General features: G+C 51.4%; 1 protein-coding gene across 4 annotated transcripts in view; it reads right to left on the bottom strand.

The window, feature by feature from the left end:
- Positions 1-971: 971 nt before the first annotated feature.
- The window catches only part of NHEJ1 (non-homologous end joining factor 1), a 110,054-nt gene continuing 93,242 nt past the window's right edge, over positions 972-17,783 (bottom strand). For 3 of the 4 annotated variants that reach the window (XM_075318784.1, XM_075318785.1, XM_075318786.1), the window contains exons 6-8: positions 3,942-4,038; positions 2,120-2,247; positions 972-1,332 (exon numbers count right to left, since the gene is read on the bottom strand). In XM_075318784.1, coding sequence (XP_075174899.1) covers positions 1,240-1,332; positions 2,120-2,247; positions 3,942-4,038 — 318 coding nt within the window. In that variant the 3' untranslated portion in view covers positions 972-1,239. The remainder of the gene's footprint in view (positions 1,333-2,119; positions 2,248-3,941; positions 4,039-17,783) is intronic. The other variant, XM_075318787.1, reaches the window with a different exon arrangement.

Raw genomic sequence — 17,783 nt, forward strand, 5'->3', positions numbered from 1 at the left:
GCTGGTGCAGTCACTGTGTACATACATTACATCACTGATCCTGAGTTACCTCCTGTATTATACTCCAGAGCTGCACTCACTATTCTGCTGGTGAAGTCACTGTGTACATACATTACATTACTGATCCTGAGTTACCTCCTGTATTATACTCCAGAGCTGCACTCACTATTCTGCTGGTGCAGTCACTGTGTACATACATTACATTACTGATCCTGAGTTACCTCCTGTATTATACTCCAGAGCTGCACACACTATTCTGCTGGTGCAGTCACTGTGTACATACATTACATTACTGATCCTGAGTTACCTCCTGTATTATACTCCAGAGCTGCACACACTATTCTGCTGGTGCAGTCACTGTGTACATACATTACATTACTGATCCTGAGTTACCTCCTGTATTATACTCCAGAGCTGCACTCACTATTCTGCTGGTGCAGTCACTGTGTACATACATTACATTACTGATCCTGAGTTACCTCATGTATTATACTCCAGAGCTGCACTCACTATTCTGCTGGTGCAGTCACTGTGTACATACATTACATTACTGATCCTGAGTTACCTCCTGTATTATACTCCAGAGCTGCACTCACTATTCTGCTGGTGCAGTCACTTTGTACATACATTACATTACTGATCCTGAGTTACCTCCTGTATTATACTCCAGAGCTGCACTCACTATTCCGCTGGTGCAGTTACTAAGTACATACATTACTGCTCCTGAGTTCCTCTGTGCTGCTGTGGGCCATATTCCTGCTGCTGGCTATTGTCAGATGTGCGTGTAATCTATGAATGGAGATACAATAATGCCAGCATCCTGTGTATTGCGGCGGTGTCCGGTGCAGGGTTGGCCGGGGCTTTCTCGTGGTCCGTGGTCAGTCAGTTTTTAGTGATCCCTTGCGCCCTGTATTATAGACCCTGTGGCTCCGGATCCTCCCAATTTGCTTCACACAATAAAGCGTCAGATCTGTAAGAAAACAGATTTATTAGAAATAATCCCTTTTAGACAATATCTGACCCTGCAGACGTCTTCCCGCGGTTTACAATGAGCGTCCGCAGCAGATTCTTGGCGGCCGGGTCCTGACTCCCGCAGATGCTGACAGGTGTGATCTGCACGTTCACCACTAGGGGGCCACAGCTTATCAGATGGGAACCTGTGCTCTGCTGTGAATGGCGGAGCTGATGCTGCGGGGGCCACGGCTCCTGCTCTGTGTAGCCCCCTCCTGCTGAGGGGCTTCATGTGAACAGCCCCTTGGCTTTCCTTTTCTTGGCCTTGGCTACGACTATTGAGGGGCGCTGTGTCAGTGACAGGGCATCGTCCGGGGGCACCTGTGGAAAACAAGGTCGTATCCGGAAAAAGGAACGTTCTGCAATTCTCTAATATACATTTGTATTATGTCAACATTTTCAGGATCTGTGCTTGCAGTCAGGGAATAGAACCGGAATGCCTGGCACCTATCAGCAGATTCTCTGTACGGAGCTAACACTTCTCACAGCTGGGGGCCCCGTGACCAGCAAGATATGTAACCCCAAACGCAGGGTGTGAACGCGGCCTAACAGACCTGACCTCATATGGGCCTGGTCTCCTTTAAGTGCCCCCACTCCTCACCGTGCGGCTCTCAGCTGCAGCTCGCAGACGTTCTCCCCTTGTCGGTGTCTTCCGAGCACAGTGACCTGACTGGTCCCATTCAGCGAGCGCAGGAGGTCACAAGACAGTAGTGGGCAGCAGATCAAAGCAGCTGGCGGGTCACAATGTTCCCGCTGGATATGGCTGCTGATCAGCAGAGCAAAAACCTCGCAGCTTCTCCCCCATTTCTGCAGTCACCTCCCTATCCAGAGTACACAGAAGCGCAGCAGCGAGGCGCTGATGACATCACACAGTGACATCACACGATATACTGCAGGGGATGAGCGGCTCCGAGGGGACAAGAGCCTGGGGGATCTGCACTGAGCTCCAGGACCCCCCCTCGTCAGAAGGTGAAACGGCACCTCAAAGGTTTCCACCCTGTAAAAGTGGATTCTGCAGCTCTGGATGTGTGTAGAGTATTGCTCTGCGCTGTGTCTGCAGTAGATGATGGGGTTGTAGTCCGCTGCCCTGCACATGATCATAGCCCACCTCGGAGGGTTTCTGTTTGGGTCCATCGTCCACCTCCTGCTGAGCTGTAGAAGGGTCCGACGCAGCAGAAACGTGGCCGTCGCCTTCATGTGACTCTTCTTTCAGCGGCCGGACCCCATCACCTGCAGCTGAAGACAATGTACGTCCCAATGAGAGGAGTCTGACCCCACTAGGACCCCAGAGACCAGTGCACCATTTAGGCCGGTTCCACACATCAGTTTTTTGGCATCGATCCAGCAAAAAAAAACTGATGCGACGGATCCCGCGAAAAAACAGATCAGTTGCATCAGTTTTTTTCATCAGTTCCTTCAGTTTTTTGACGGATCTGTTGTGATACCGAGCATGCTCAGTTCAAAAAACGGATCCGGAGGCCGTATCTGGTTTTTGCCGCATTACGCCGGATCATAGGCTTCCATTATAAAACACGCCGTACGGCGCCGGATTTGGCACGATACGTTTTTTTGCCGGAGACAAAAAACGTTCCCCTCAGCGTTCCATCCGGCCGCTGGACAAGCAAAAGGCGAAATACAAAGCCATCCGGCACAATCCGGCTCTAATAGAAGTCTATGGAGGAAAAAAATGAATCCGGCGGCAACAGACACCGGATGCATTTTTTCAGGTTTTTGCCGGATTGTGCCTGATGGCAAAAAACTGATGTGTGAAAGTAGCCTAACCCACCGTCAACTGCAGCAATGATGTATTCTGCAGACACGTCCACTCCCTGGCACACACTCACCCTATCTCCCGTGCACACGCGCTCCATTCCCCCACGCGCGCTCGCCACATTCCCCCGCGCGCGCTCGCCACATTCCCCCGCGCGCGCTCGCCCCATTCCCCCGCGCGCGCTCGCCCCATTCCCCCGCGCGCGCTCGCCCCATTCCCCCGCGCGCGCTCGCCCCATTCCCCCCGCGCGCGCTCGCCCCATTCCCCCGCGCGCGCTCGCCCCATTCCCCCGCGCACACTCGCCCCATCCATTCCTGGTGGTGGCTGTTCTGGGGTCTGCAGAGGAGACCACATCTTGGGTTTGCAATCAGGGGCTTTGTCATCAGGGGAGAAGTTTGTATACATATAAAGCGGTTTAGTCTGTTGCCTATTTTTAAAGGGGTCTGTCTACAGGGGCTCTACTTTAGGGATTGCAAATTGGAGGGGTCTGATCTGGAGAGGGTAGGTTTGTATACAGAGGGCACATGGTCTGGTGTCTATATAAAGGTGATGTAGGTTCTCAGGTCTATAAATGGAAGGGGTCTGATTTTGGGTCTTTAAATGATGGTGAAAAGGGGGCCCTATTTTTTTAAAGGGGCCCTGTCTCTATAAAGGGGTTCTGGTTTCATGTCTATATAAATGGGGTCTGGTTTACAGTCTGTATAAAGTGCTGGGGTTTGGAAAAAGGGGGGTCTGGCTCCGGGGTTTAAATAGGCGCAGTTTGATCAGGGGTCTTAAATGAAGCCTTAAAGGGGTCCTGGTCGGTATAAAGGGATATGGTCTGTGGAATGAATAAAGTGGGGTCTGGTCTGAGGGCCACATTTAGCTTGGAGTCCTAAGTCGGGCACCATATAGAGTATTCCTGAAGATCGGGGGGGGCTCCTGTATAAATGGCCAGGTTTGGCGTCTCCCTGAGTTGGAGATTACAGCTATATGGGGGCATTATAGGCCCTGACTGGCGATTATACAGAGATGCATCATTTGCCATTCAGGGTGCCTGGAAAGTTGAGGCGCCCCCTGCTGTATTATGGCTGGTAATGTCCTTGCCTTCACCCCTTCTCCATCTCGGTGACATAGGAGGACGAGCGGCCGGTTTTCCAGTTTAACCCTTTCCTCTCACCTGCGGCTTCCTGCTGTGACTGAACTACGACTACATCGCGGTATAACTGCTGCAGCCGCTCGCTGAGCCCCGACGATCCGCGCTGCTCCGGAATATTCTGAAACAACACAATATGGAAATGTGAGAGCATGAAGCCGCGATCAGGACGGGAGCAATCAGGGAACGGGGGGGAGGGGGGGGGGGGCAAAATAACCACAAAGGGCTCAGAAAGCCAAATCCAGAGACTTGTAGATTTTAGTAGGAAGGCAAATTATCTGGAATAAATAAAACATGAAAAGAACATGGAAGTTATATGTACAGCTCCCACATGTTGAAGTTAGAGACCGGGTCTGGAAGTAATAATACCCACTGAGCCAGTGTAAGGAGACAGCGCTCATCACTGACACTGGAGGGGAGCCCCAGAGCTTACAAGAGACCACAAGAGAAACCGGGTCAGAGATAGTACTAGCCCCAAAGCCAGCGGAGGAACCCCAGTAATGTCAGGAGACAGAACTAACCACTGAGCCAGCAGGAGAGCCCAAGTGACGCCAGGAGGCTGTACTAACCACTGAGCCAGCAGCAGAGCCTCAGTGATGCCAGGAGGCTGTACTAACCACTGAGCCAGCACGAGAGCCTCAGTGATGCCAGGAGGCTGTACTAACCACTGAGCCAGCACGAGAGCCTCAGTGATGCCAGGAGATAGAACTAACCACTCAGCCAGCAGGAGAGCCCCAGTGATGCCAGGAGGCTATATTAACCACTGAGCCATCAGGAGAGCCCCAGGGATGTCCGGAGACAGAACTAACCACTGAGCCACCAGGAGAGCCCCAGTGATGGCAGGAGACAGAACTAACCACTGAGCCAACAGGAGAGCCCCAGTGATGCTAGGAGGCTGTACTAACCACTGAGCCAGCAGGAGAGCCCCAGTGATGCCAGGAGGCTGTACCAACCACTGAGCCAGCAGGAGAGCCCCAGTGATGCCAGGAGACAGAAGTAACCACTGAGCCAGCAGGAGAGCCCCAGTGATAGCAGGAGACAGAACTAACCACTGAGCCAACAGGAGAGCCCCAGTGATGCTAGGAGGCTGTACTAACCACTGAGCCAGCAGGAGAGCCCCAGTGATGCCAGGAGGCTGTACTAACCACTGAGCAAGCAGGAGAGCCCCAGTGATGCCAGGAGGCTGTACCAACCACTGAGCCAGCAGGAGAGCCCCAGTGATGCCAGGAGACAGAAGTAACCACTGAGCCAGCAGGAGAGCCCCAGTGATGGCAGGAGACAGAACTAACCACTGAGCCAACAGGAGAGCCCCAGTGATGCTAGGAGGCTGTACTAACCACTGAGCCAGCAGGAGAGCCCCAGTGATGCCAGGAGGCTGTACTAACCACTGAGCCAGCAGGAGAGCCCCAGTGATGCCAGGAGGCTGTACTAACCACTGAGCCAGCAGGAGAGCCCCAGTGATGCCAGGAGGCTGTACTAACCACTGAGCCAGCACGAGAGCACCAGTGATGCCAGGAGACAGAAGTAACCACTGGACTAACACAATCCATTTCACATGTAGTTTTGAACAGGCACAAAAAGTAACAAGGAGTTTTTTTTTGCTATAACAAAGTATCACACAGCGCGGCTTCTTCTCTAGAGCTCTATGGGGCAGTACATGCAGGATGGACACTAAATCTACCTTTATGACATGGTTAGTGAAGACAGAGGTGCAAGGCTGCAGATGTGTGCAGTCACCATAGTCTGTAGGACTGACGGAGATTGCCACTGTATTCTGCTCATCTGGCTCCGGTGCTGGGCGCTCCTTCTGCGTTCCGGGTTGCCATGGAAACTAGACGCAGACCTGTGAGTTACTGCCTCAGTATTCAGGTAGTTTGGGTCCTGCCACTACTTATTTCCTGCACTGCTACGTCGCTGTAAACACTCTGTTGCTTTGCAAATCCAGTTCTGCTACACCCCCAGATATTGCAGATCTCGCTCTGCTGTGTCCGCCCCCCCCAGACATCCGTGATCCAACTCTGCTACACACCCCAGGCATTTCTGATCCGGCTCTGCTACACCCCCCAGACATCCGTGATCCAGCTCTGCTACACCCCCCAGGCATTCCTGATCCAGCTCTGCTACACCCCCCAGGCATTCCTGATCCAGCTCTGCTACACCCCCCAGGCATTCCTGATCCAGCTCTGCTACACCCCCCAGGCATTCCTGATCCAGCTCTGCTACACCCCCCAGGCATTCCTGATCTGGCGCTGCTACATCCCATCAGGTATTCCTGATCCAGCTCTCCCATACCCTCACAGACATCCAGGATCCAGCTCTGCTACAACCCTCCTCCCCAGGCATCCCTGATCCGGCTCTGCTATATCCTCCCCAGGCATCACTGATCCAGCTCTACTACGTCCCCCAAACATTCCTGATTCAGTTTTGCTATTCCCCCAAGCTTTGCTCATCTGGTTCTACTACACCCTCCCCAGGCATCAGCGATTCAGCTCTGCTACACCCAATGGCAGACACAGACAGGAAAGGGACCCTGTGAAAGAAGAGTCTATGGTCCAATTAAAGTCCCACAGAAGCTGCTTCTGCTTTGGAAGTAGTGGCACCCCCTTACTTCTTGGGCCCCTATATGACTGCACAAGGTGCACCACTGATATGTCCGCTCATGGCCCCATCGGTTTGGATTTCCTGCACAGCACGTCCTGCAGCACCAGCACCACCTGTCCGAACTGCTCCAGAGCACCAGCACCACCTGTCCGAACTGCTCCAGAGCACCAGCACCACCTGTCCGAGCTGCTCCAGAGCACCAGCACCACCTGTCCAATCTGCTCCAGAGCACCAGCACCACCTGTCCGATCTGCTCCAGAGCACCAGCACCACCTGTCCGAGCTGCTCCAGAGCACCAGCACCACCTGTCCGATCTTCTCCAGAGCACCAGCACCACCTGTCCGATCTGCTCCAGAGCACCAGCACCACCTGTCCGATCTGCTCCAGAGCACCAGCACCACCTGTCCGATCTGCTCCAGAGCACCAGCACCACCTGTCCGAGCTGCTCCAGAGCACCAGCACCACCTGTCCAATCTGCTCCAGAGCACCAGCACCACCTGTCCGAACTGCTCCAGAGCACCAGCACCACCTGTCCGAACTGCTCCAGAACACCAGCACCACCTGTCCGAGCTGCTCCAGAGCACCAGCACCACCTGTCCGAGCTGCTCCAGAGCACCAGCACCACCTGTCCGAGCTGCTCCAGAGCACCAGCACCACCTGTCCGACCTGCTCCAGAGCACCAGCACCACCTGTCCGAGCTGCTCCAGAGCACCAGTACCACCTGTCTGAGCTGCTCCAGAGCACCAGCACCACCTGTCCGATCTGCTCCAGAGCACCAGCACCACCTGTCCGATCTGCTCCAGAGCACCAGCACCACCTGTCCGAGCTGCTCCAGAGCACCAGCACCACCTGTCCGAGCTGCTCCAGAGCACCAGCACCACCTGTCCGAGCTGCTCCAGAGCACCAGCACCACCTGTCCGAGCTGCTCCAGAGCACCAGCACCACCTGTCCGAGCTGCTCCAGAGCACCAGCACCACCTGTCCGAGCTGCTCCAGAGCACAAGCACCACCTGTCCGAGCTGCTCCAGAGCACCAGCACCACCTGTCCGAGCTGCTCCAGAGCGGCTCTTCTGGGTCCAGGGCTCCAATGATCTACGTGACAATAGGAGACATCACATGAGCGCTGGAGTCGTCCGTCCCCAGCAGAGATTCAGTGCATTTACTGGGGGAAACAGCAATCTGCTTCTGTGATCGGTGCGGATCTCAGCAGTGGGACCCCAATGCCCTGTAAAGATTCTGGAAAACCCCTTTAAGGCCCAAGGCCCATTCCTAGGGTCTGCAGCTTTATATCTAGGATCCTCTGCGACGGCGAATGAAGATAACGCTCGGAAGATGTTCTCCCGACATCTGCTACAAACAACGACTCAAGGTTGTGCAAAAGACGTAAGAGCTGATAACGCGGCCCAGACTGTGCAGCCTGGTGCAGAGGACATTCCTGAGACATGTCTCCTTCCCCAGCACCCACAGATTGTCCCCCGGGGGCCGGGCCCTGTGCACAAGGCTGTCAAAGGACGAGGTGACATGGCCACAGTCAGTGAGCGCGCTGCTGGCACATCCTGCGCACATTGGCTTATATCATTTTATATCTTCTCTCTTGGGGCAGAGTCATGATATATGGCTCCAGCTCAGCTGCATCATTATCATCTGAGGTTGCCTGAAATCCACCCCCTCTCATCACAGGCTGCTGCACTGTGCCTCCACTATGCTTTACACTGCAGCGCTGCTTGTTCAGATTGGCAGTTCAGTAGATAGAGAGCTGATCAGAGCGTTTTACTCATTCATTGGGGAATCAAAAACCTGTTTACACTGCGCAGTTATCATGAAACCAGCGTTCCTAGGAGTCTTCCAGTGTAAAGGGAGTCTGTCAGCAGGAGTTCACTCCTAACCTATTTATATGTGCACATGGCTCTATCAAAGACGAGTCCAGCAATACCTGTACATGCCCGGTCCGTTCCTCCATTACTGAGAAATCAGCGTTTGAATTAATGTGGAACTGAAGCTGTAGAGCTATTGAAGATCTGAAGCCTCCCTCACTCCAGCTCTATTCCCCATCCGTCACTGCAGCTATAGTCCCCATCCGTGACTCCAGCTCTATTTACCATCAGTCACTGCAGCTCTATTCCCCATTCGTCACTCCAGCTCTATTTCCCATCCGTGACTCCAGCTCTATTCCCCATTCGTCACTCCAGCTCTATTTCCCATCCATGACTCCAGCTCTATTCCCTGTCCGTCACTGCAGCTCTATTTCCCATCAGTCACTGCCGCTCTACTTCCCATCAGTCACTGCAGCTATTTCCCACCCATCACTGCAGCTCTATTCCCCATCCGTCACTCCAGCTCTATTCCCCATCCGTCACTCCAGCTCTATTCCCCACCCATCGCTCCAGCTCTATTCCCCATCCGTCGCTGCAGCTCTATTCCCCATCTGTCCCTCCAGCTCTATTCCCCACCCGTCACTCCAGCTCTATTCCCCACCCGTCACTCCAGCTCTATTCCCCATCCGTCACTGCAGCTCTATTTCACGCCCAGTTGCCTTTTTTCTAAAGTAACTCTGGAAGGAGAATAGAGCTGGAGAGACAGAGGCTTCAGATCTACAGATAGCTCTTCAGCCTCATTTTTATGCCACATTAAGATTTGAGACGTCTCTTTTGCTGTGAATGGAGAGGTGGCCGCCATGTGCCATCTGCAGCTCTATTACCATCATCAGAAATTCTGTACAAGTCAATAGAGATGGACATGAATGTGCGGCCACCGCTCCTGCCAGGACGATGCTGCGGAGAGGCGGCCGGACATGTCCACTCCTATGGGAGTTCTGATAATGGCCTGGTAAAGTCAACACTCCCACAGAAGTCAATGGAGAGCGTCACACACAGGGTCAATTCTCCATTCGCCGGGGAACTCCTCTACCTGGGGGGGGGGGCTCCCAGAGACGGCACCGGCATCCATGGCATACCCCGTAGATGGCACAAAATAGTGACCTAGACCATATTTGCAGGAATATGAAAATAATGGGGTCCCCTCTCATTACGGTGGTCCCGTGTTTGGCCGCGGTCTACAATGTATCTGCTCCATTTGTGCCCCACGCTCCGCAGCTTCTAGCGCCACCTCCAATAATGGGACAACCAAGACCTAAACTCAGCGATGACCTGACTCCAGACGTCCATCAGCCGTCATCCTGCGGCCCCCCAGCCAGTGCCATTACTGGGGGCTGCTGGTACATGCCCAGTGCCATTACTGGGGGCTGCTGGTACATGCCCAGTGCCATTACTGGGGGCTGCTGGTACATGCCCAGTGCCATTACTGGGGGCTGCTGGTACATGGCCAGTGCAATTACTGGGGGCTGCTGGTACATGCCCAGTGCCATTACTGGGGGCTGCTGGTACATGGCCAGTGCCATTACTGGGGGCTGCTGGTACATGCCCAGTGCCATTACTGGGGGCTGCTGGTACATGCCCAGTGCCATTACTGGGGGCTGCTGGTACATGGCCAGTGCCATTACTGGGGGCTGCTGGTACATGGCCAGTGCCATTACTGGGGGCTGCTGGTACATGGCCAGTGCCATTACTGGGGGCTGCTGGTACATGCCCAGTGCCATTACTGGGGGCTGCTGGTACATGGCCAGTGCCATTACTGGGGGCTGCTGGTACATGCCCAGTGCCATTACTGGGGGCTGCTGGTACATGGCCAGTGCCATTACTGGGGGCTGCTGGTACATGGCCAGTGCCATTACTGGGGGCTGCTGGTACATGGCCAGTGCCATTACTGGGGGCTGCTGGTACATGCCCAGTGCCATTACTGGGGGCTGCTGGTACATGCCCAGTGCCATTACTGGGGGCTGCTGGTACATGGCCAGTGCCATTACTGGGGGCTGCTGCTGGTACATGGCCAGTGCCATTACTGGGGGCTGCTGGTACATGGCCAGTGCCATTACTGGGGGCTGCTGCTGGTACATGGCCAGTGCCATTACTGGGGGCTGCTGGTACATGCCCAGTGCCATTACTGGGGGCTGCTGGTACATGGCCAGTGCCATTACTGGGGGCTGCTGGTACATGGCCAGTGCCATTACTGGGGGCTGCTGGTACATGGCCAGTGCCATTACTGGGGGCTGCTGGTACATGCCCAGTGCCATTACTGGGGGCTGCTGGTACATGCCCAGTGCCATTACTGGGGGCTGCTGGTACATGGCCAGTGCCATTACTGGGGGCTGCTGCTGGTACATGGCCAGTGCCATTACTGGGGGCTGCTGGTACATGGCCAGTGCCATTACTGGGGGCTGCTGGTACATGCCCAGTGCCATTACTGGGGGCTGCTGCTGGTACATGGCCAGTGCCATTACTGGGGGCTGCTGGTACATGCCCAGTGCCCGCGCTTACATCACAGGGGCACAGCAGAGAACAGCAGCTGCCGTTCCATTTCCCACATTAAAGCCGTCGTCTTGCACTAATGTGTCCTCTGGGCAGCATGAGAGGAGTATTTTGGGCCGTGCTCCCCCCTCTTCCACTATCTCTGTGCAGCATTAGACGCCATCTCCGCTCCGGGCTATTTTCACCGCTGCGGGAGACAGAGGCGAAGATTAACTCCTCCTCACCTGCGAGCGCGGCGCAAGCAGCCCGGGATGTCAGCGGACGCTCGGAGGCGGGAGATCAGGGCATGAAGCTCGGCCCCGGGGAGCCGCCATTTATCACGGCTATGAAGCACTTTGTCACAGAGTCACCCGCGCTCATAGAACAGCCCCTGCTCTTCACCACAATCAGCTTATACACAGTGTGTCCACCCATATCCTGTATACACCGCACCTATATACAGTGTCCACCCATATCCTGTATACACCGCACCTATATACAGTGTCCACCCATATCCTGTATACACCGCACCTATATACAGTGTCCACCCATATCCTGTACACACCGCACCTATATACAGTGTGTCCACCCATATCCTGTATACACCGCACCTATATACAGTGTGTCCCCCCATATCCTGTATACACCACACCTATATACAGTGTGTCCACCCATATCCTGTATACACCGCACCTATATACAGTGTGTCCACCCATATCCTGTATACACCGCACCTGTATACAGTGTCCACCCATATCCTGTATACACCGCACCTATATACAGTGTGTCCCCCCATATCCTGTATACACCGCACCTATATACAGTGTGTCCCCCCATATCCTGTATACACCGCACCTATATACAGTGTCCACCCATATCCTGTATACACCGCACCTATATACAGTGTCCACCCATATCCTGTATACACCGCACCTATATACAGTGTCCACCCATATCCTGTATACACCGCACCTATATACAGTGTGTCCCCCCATATCCTGTATACACCGCACCTATATACAGTGTCCACCCATATCCTGTATACACCGCACCTATATACAGTGTCCACCCATATCCTGTATACACCGCACCTATATACAGTGTCCACCCATATCCTGTATACACCGCACCTATATACAGTGTCCACCCATATCCTGTATACACCGCACCTATATACAGTGTGTCCCCCCATATCCTGTATACACCGCACCTATATACAGTGTGTCCCCCCATATCCTGTATACACCGCACCTATATACAGTGTGTCCACCCATATCCTGTATACACCGCACCTATATACAGTGTGTCCCCCCATATCCTGTATACACCGCACCTATATACAGTGTCCACCCATATCCTGTATACACCGCACCTATATACAGTGTCCACCCATATCCTGTATACACCGCACCTATATACAGTGTCCACCCATATCCTGTATACACCGCACCTATATACAGTGTCCACCCATATCCTGTATACACCGCACCTATATACAGTGTGTCCCCCCATATCCTGTATACACCGCACCTATATACAGTGTGTCCCCCCATATCCTGTATACACCGCACCTATATACAGTGTCCACCCATATCCTGTATACACCGCACCTATATACAGTGTCCACCCATATCCTGTATACACCGCACCTATATACAGTGTGTCCACCCATATCCTGTATACACCGCACCTATATACAGTGTGTCCACCCATATCCTGTATACACCGCACCTATATACAGCGTGTCCACCCATATCCTGTATACACCGCACCTATATACAGTGTGTCCACCCATATCCTGTATACACCGCACCTATATACAGTGTGTCCCCCCATATCCTGTATACACCACACCTATATACAGTGTGTCCACCCATATCCTGTATACACCGCACCTATATACAGTGTGTCCCCCCATATCCTGTATACACCGCACCTATATACAGTGTGTCCACCCATATCCTGTATACACCGCACCTATATACAGTGTGTCCACCCATATCCTGTATACGCCGCACCTATATACAGTGTGTCCCCCATATCCTGTATACACCGCACCTATATACAGTGTGTCCACCCATATCCTGTATACACCGCACCTATATACAGTGTGTCCACCCATATCCTGTATACACCGCACCTATATACAGTGTGTCCACCCATATCCTGTATACACCGCACCTATATACAGTGTGTCCACCCATATCCTGTATACACCGCACCTATATACAGTGTGTCCCCCCATATCCTGTATACACCGCACCTATATACAGTGTGTCCCCCCATCTCCTGTATACACCGCACCTATATACAGTGTGTCCCCCCATATCCTGTATACACCGCACCTATATACAGTGTGTCCCCTCATATCCTGTATACACCTCACCTATATACAGTGTGTCCCCTCATATCCTGTATACACCGCACCTATATACAGCGTGTTCACCCATATCCTGTATACACCGCACCTATATACAGTGTGTCCACCCATATCCTGTATACACTGCACCTATATACAGTGTGTCCACCCATATCCTGTATACACCACACCTATATACAGTGTGTCCACCCATATCCTGTATACACCGCACCTATATACAGTGTGTCCACCCATATCCTGTATACACCGCACCTATATACAGTGTGTCCACCCATCTCCTGTATACACCTCACCTATATACAGTGTGTCCACCCATATCCTGTTTACACCGCACCTATATACAGTGTGTCCACCCATATCCTGTATACACCGCACCTATATACAGTGTGTCCCCCCATATCCTGTATACACCACACCTATATACAGTGTGTCCACCCATATCCTGTATACACCGCACCTATATACAGTATGTCCACCCATATCCTGTATACACTGCACCTATATACAGTGTGTCCACCCATATCCTGTCCACCGCCATTAACTTGAGAATGGCAGCAGTTATAGGCATAGAAGTGGTGTCTAGGTATAGTAAAGTAGCCATGCACTACGCAATGAAACCACCTATAGCGCCACCTGGTGGAAAACAACGGAGTTAGCATTTTTATCTTGAAAACGGAACGAGACAGAGAAAAAAAAGTGAATTTCAAAGTTGCAGGGCATCATCAATTCAATACGAATCCACACCTTGCATACAGGGGTTTGGCGTCGCATGTGCGGGCTGTTTCTCCACTTCCCTCCACAATCAGGTAAATTTTACCATCCATACCTCCTTTCACTTTCTCCTACATCTACTCACACCATGTCACCATGTGGCTAATGAGATGCATGTGCTTTAGTCATTTGTGCTTTACTTTCTCATTGTTTCTCTGCACACCTAATCAATAAAAGACTTACTTTCTGACCTTATTCGGTTCTCTGTAGAATTTATTTCTACCTATTGGTGTTTCTTTTTTATAAATTTAGACAAAAAGGAGTGACAGCTCGAGGAGGAATTAGATTACAGGTGACTATTTAAGTTTTTGAGACGAGACCAAGGCAGATAGATTCTTCTACTTTCTAGTAAGTGTTTTATCTCACCCCAGAGCTGGATTCACATCTACACTGCTCAAGACTGCTGTATAATGTCCTCCATGCTGCTGCTTATGAACATAGTCTACAATAGAGCAGGAATCCCTCATGTCTGTGTGTGCTGTGTATGGGAGACATCAGAGCACATAGTCTCCACCCACCAGCTCAGAGACAACTGAAAATTAGAAATAGAGTCTGGGGCGGCACGGTGGCTCAGTGGTTAGCACTGCAGTCTTGTGGTGGCTCAGTGGTTAGCACTGCAGTCTTGTGGTGGCTCAGTGGTTAGCACTTCAGTCTTGTGGTGGCTCAGTGGTTAGCACTGCAGTCTTGTGGTGGCTCACTGGTTAGCACTGCAGTCTTGTGGTGGCTCAGTGGTTAGCAGTGCAGTCTTGTGGTGGCTCAGTGGTTAGCACTGCAGTATTGTGGTGGCTCAGTGGTTAGCACTGCAGTCTTGTGGTGGGTCAGTGGTTAGCAGTGCAGTCTTGCAGCGCTGGGGTCCTGGGTTCATATCCCACCAAGGACACCATCTGCAAGGAGTTTGTATGTTCTCCGCGTGTTTGCGTGGGTTTCCTCCGGGTTCTCTGGTTTCCTCCCACACTACAAAGACATACAGATAGGGACTCTAGATTGTGAGCCCCAATGGGGACAGGGTTGCCAATGTATGTAAAGCGCTGTGGAATTAATAGCGCTATATAAATGAATAAAATGATTATTATTATTATTATTATGAGGCTGCTTTCACACATCTGGTTTTTGCAGTGCGGCTCAATCCGACTCAAAAACCTATGCAACGGATGCGGCGAAAAAAAACGGATCCGTTGCATAAGTTTTTCCATGCGGCCCGTCCGTTTTTTGACGGATGCGGCTTGATACTGAGCATGTGCAGTGCAAAAAAAAATCGCATCCGGCGTCCATAGGCTTGCATTGTAAATTGCGCCGCATTGCGCCAGATCCAGCGCGATGCGGTTTTTTCGCCGCACAAAAACACATGCCAGGCAACGTTCCATCCGGCCGCCGCATGTGCTAAATTTGCCGCATCCGGCAAAAAACGGACGCAACGCAAGGCCATGCGGCACAATACGGCGCTAATGCAAGTCTATGCGGAAAAAACGCAACCGGCGGCAAAAAAAAAAAGGTTGCGTTTTTTTCTGCAAAGCGCCGTATTGTGCCGCACAGCAAAAAACGGATGTGTGAAAGCCTAAAGGGGTCATACAATGGCCAGAAAGTGTTATTCTTCATGTACACACAGGACGGCTTAGTCTGAACAGTCACCTGAAATGACAGGTACGCTTACACAACCACTCGATAAGACAGAAATTCCCGGGAAGAACGTTGTTACAATGGCGTAACCTTGCGCAGGACTTCCTACTTTTCCAAGATTTGGGCAGGAATTAAGAGGAGGAACAAGGTCAAACGTTTTGCAAGTTTCTATAATTTACAACTGAAAGTCCACAGCAGCCACGACTGTGGATTCTAACACTCGCAGTCTGTCATCCCTCAGCATCTGACAGTCTCATAGAAAAGAATCGAGGAATTCTCCGACCACCGTGGGGGGATACGAGACACATAGAAAGACCCTAGCCACCATCTCTCAGAAACAGCGCCACACCCATCCATGGGCTGTGTCTGGTATTGCAGCCAAGCTCCATTGAAGTGAATGGGGATGAGCAGAAATACCACACACAACCTGTGGACCGTGGTGGCGCTGTTTTTGGAGTAAATTATCCATGTTTTTCTAATCCTGGTCTTTAAAGCCATGTCAGTTCTTTGAGTCCTTTGTTCACTGGCCAATAAGTGCTGACAGTCCCTTACACCCCTCCTATTAATTACACCCTATTGTAGATTTAGTCCTTCATTTCCTTTCCTGGAGGAATAATGGAGGAACAGACAGATACAGAGTTCCAGATTGATGAATTACTGGCAGCGTGGAGGGCCTGTCCATCACATATGCACCAATCATCGCTATAGAAACATTTCTACAGGCAGCAAATATCTGCACCAAGAGCTTACACTTCAATTCCTATAATGATCCCATTATTTAATAGGATTCTGCATTTGGCAAAGCTCTAAATGAAGTCAATGAGCATCGACACATTGAAGAAAGCCGGTGCCTATGTGAGAGGCTGAAGAGCCAAATACCCGTCTGCAACATCAGTGACCAAGTCATTAATCTTAATGTAACAGGACGATCCTGTGCAGTTCTCCGCATCAGCCGGCTGTGATGTCTGCAGCACGTATAGGACGCTGACAGTATACACTCACTACTACCGTAGTCACCCAGTCATTACTAATAACGCTGTGTCTACAGCTAATGGCCTGCAGGGTCTGCCCAGCCCGAATCACTGCTGTGTGCCCTCCACAGCTGCGCTCACAGATTATCACTATGTGAGGGGTTCTCTTGGGTCCAGTAAAAAAAGGGGTAAACGGAATATCCCGTTCTGGCAAATAAACGTAAATTACATATATATCACATATAATAAAAGGAACTGCACTCACTATTCTGCTGGGGGAATCGCTGTATGCATACATTACATTACTGATCCTGTACTGATCCTGAGTTACCTCCTGTATTATCCTCCAGAGCTGCACTCACTATTCTGCTGGTGCAGTCACTGTGTACATACATTACATAACTGATCCTGAGTTACATCCAGTATTATACTCCAGAGCTGCACTCACTATTCTGCTGGTGCAGTCACTGTGTACATACATTACATTACTGATCCTGAGTTACCTCCTGTATTATACTCCAGAGCTGCACTCACTATTCTGCTGGTGCAGTCACTGTGTACATACATTACTGATCCTGAGTTACCTCCTGTATTATACTCCAGAGCTGCACTCACTATTCTGCTGGTGCAGTCACTGTGTACATACATTACATTACTGATCCTGAGTTACCTCCTGTATTATACTCGAGAGCTGCACTCACTATTCTGCTGGTGCAGTCACTGTGTACATACATTACTGATCCTGCGTTACCTCCTGTATTATACTCCAGAGCTGCACTCACTATTCTGCTGGTGCAGTCACTGTGTACATACATTACATTACTGATCCTGAGTTACCTCCTGTATTATACTCCACAGCTGCGCTCACAGCTTATCACTATGTGAGGGGTTCTCTTGGGTCCAGTAAAAAAAAGGGGTAAACGGAATATCCCGTTCTGGTAAGTAAACGTAAATTACATATACTTCACATATAATAAAAAAAAGCTGCACTCGCTATTCTGCTGGGGGAATCGCTGTATGCATACATACATTACATTCCTGATCCTGTATTGATCCTGAGTTACCTCCTGTATTATCCTCCAGAGCTGCACTCACTATTCTGCTGGTGCAGTCACTGTGTACATACAGTCATATGAAAAAGTTTGTGCACCCCTATTAATGTTAACCTTTTTTCTTTATAACAA

The sequence above is a fragment of the Anomaloglossus baeobatrachus genome, chromosome 7 (assembly GCF_048569485.1).
Source record: "Anomaloglossus baeobatrachus isolate aAnoBae1 chromosome 7, aAnoBae1.hap1, whole genome shotgun sequence".
Lineage (NCBI taxonomy): Eukaryota > Metazoa > Chordata > Amphibia > Anura > Aromobatidae > Anomaloglossus > Anomaloglossus baeobatrachus.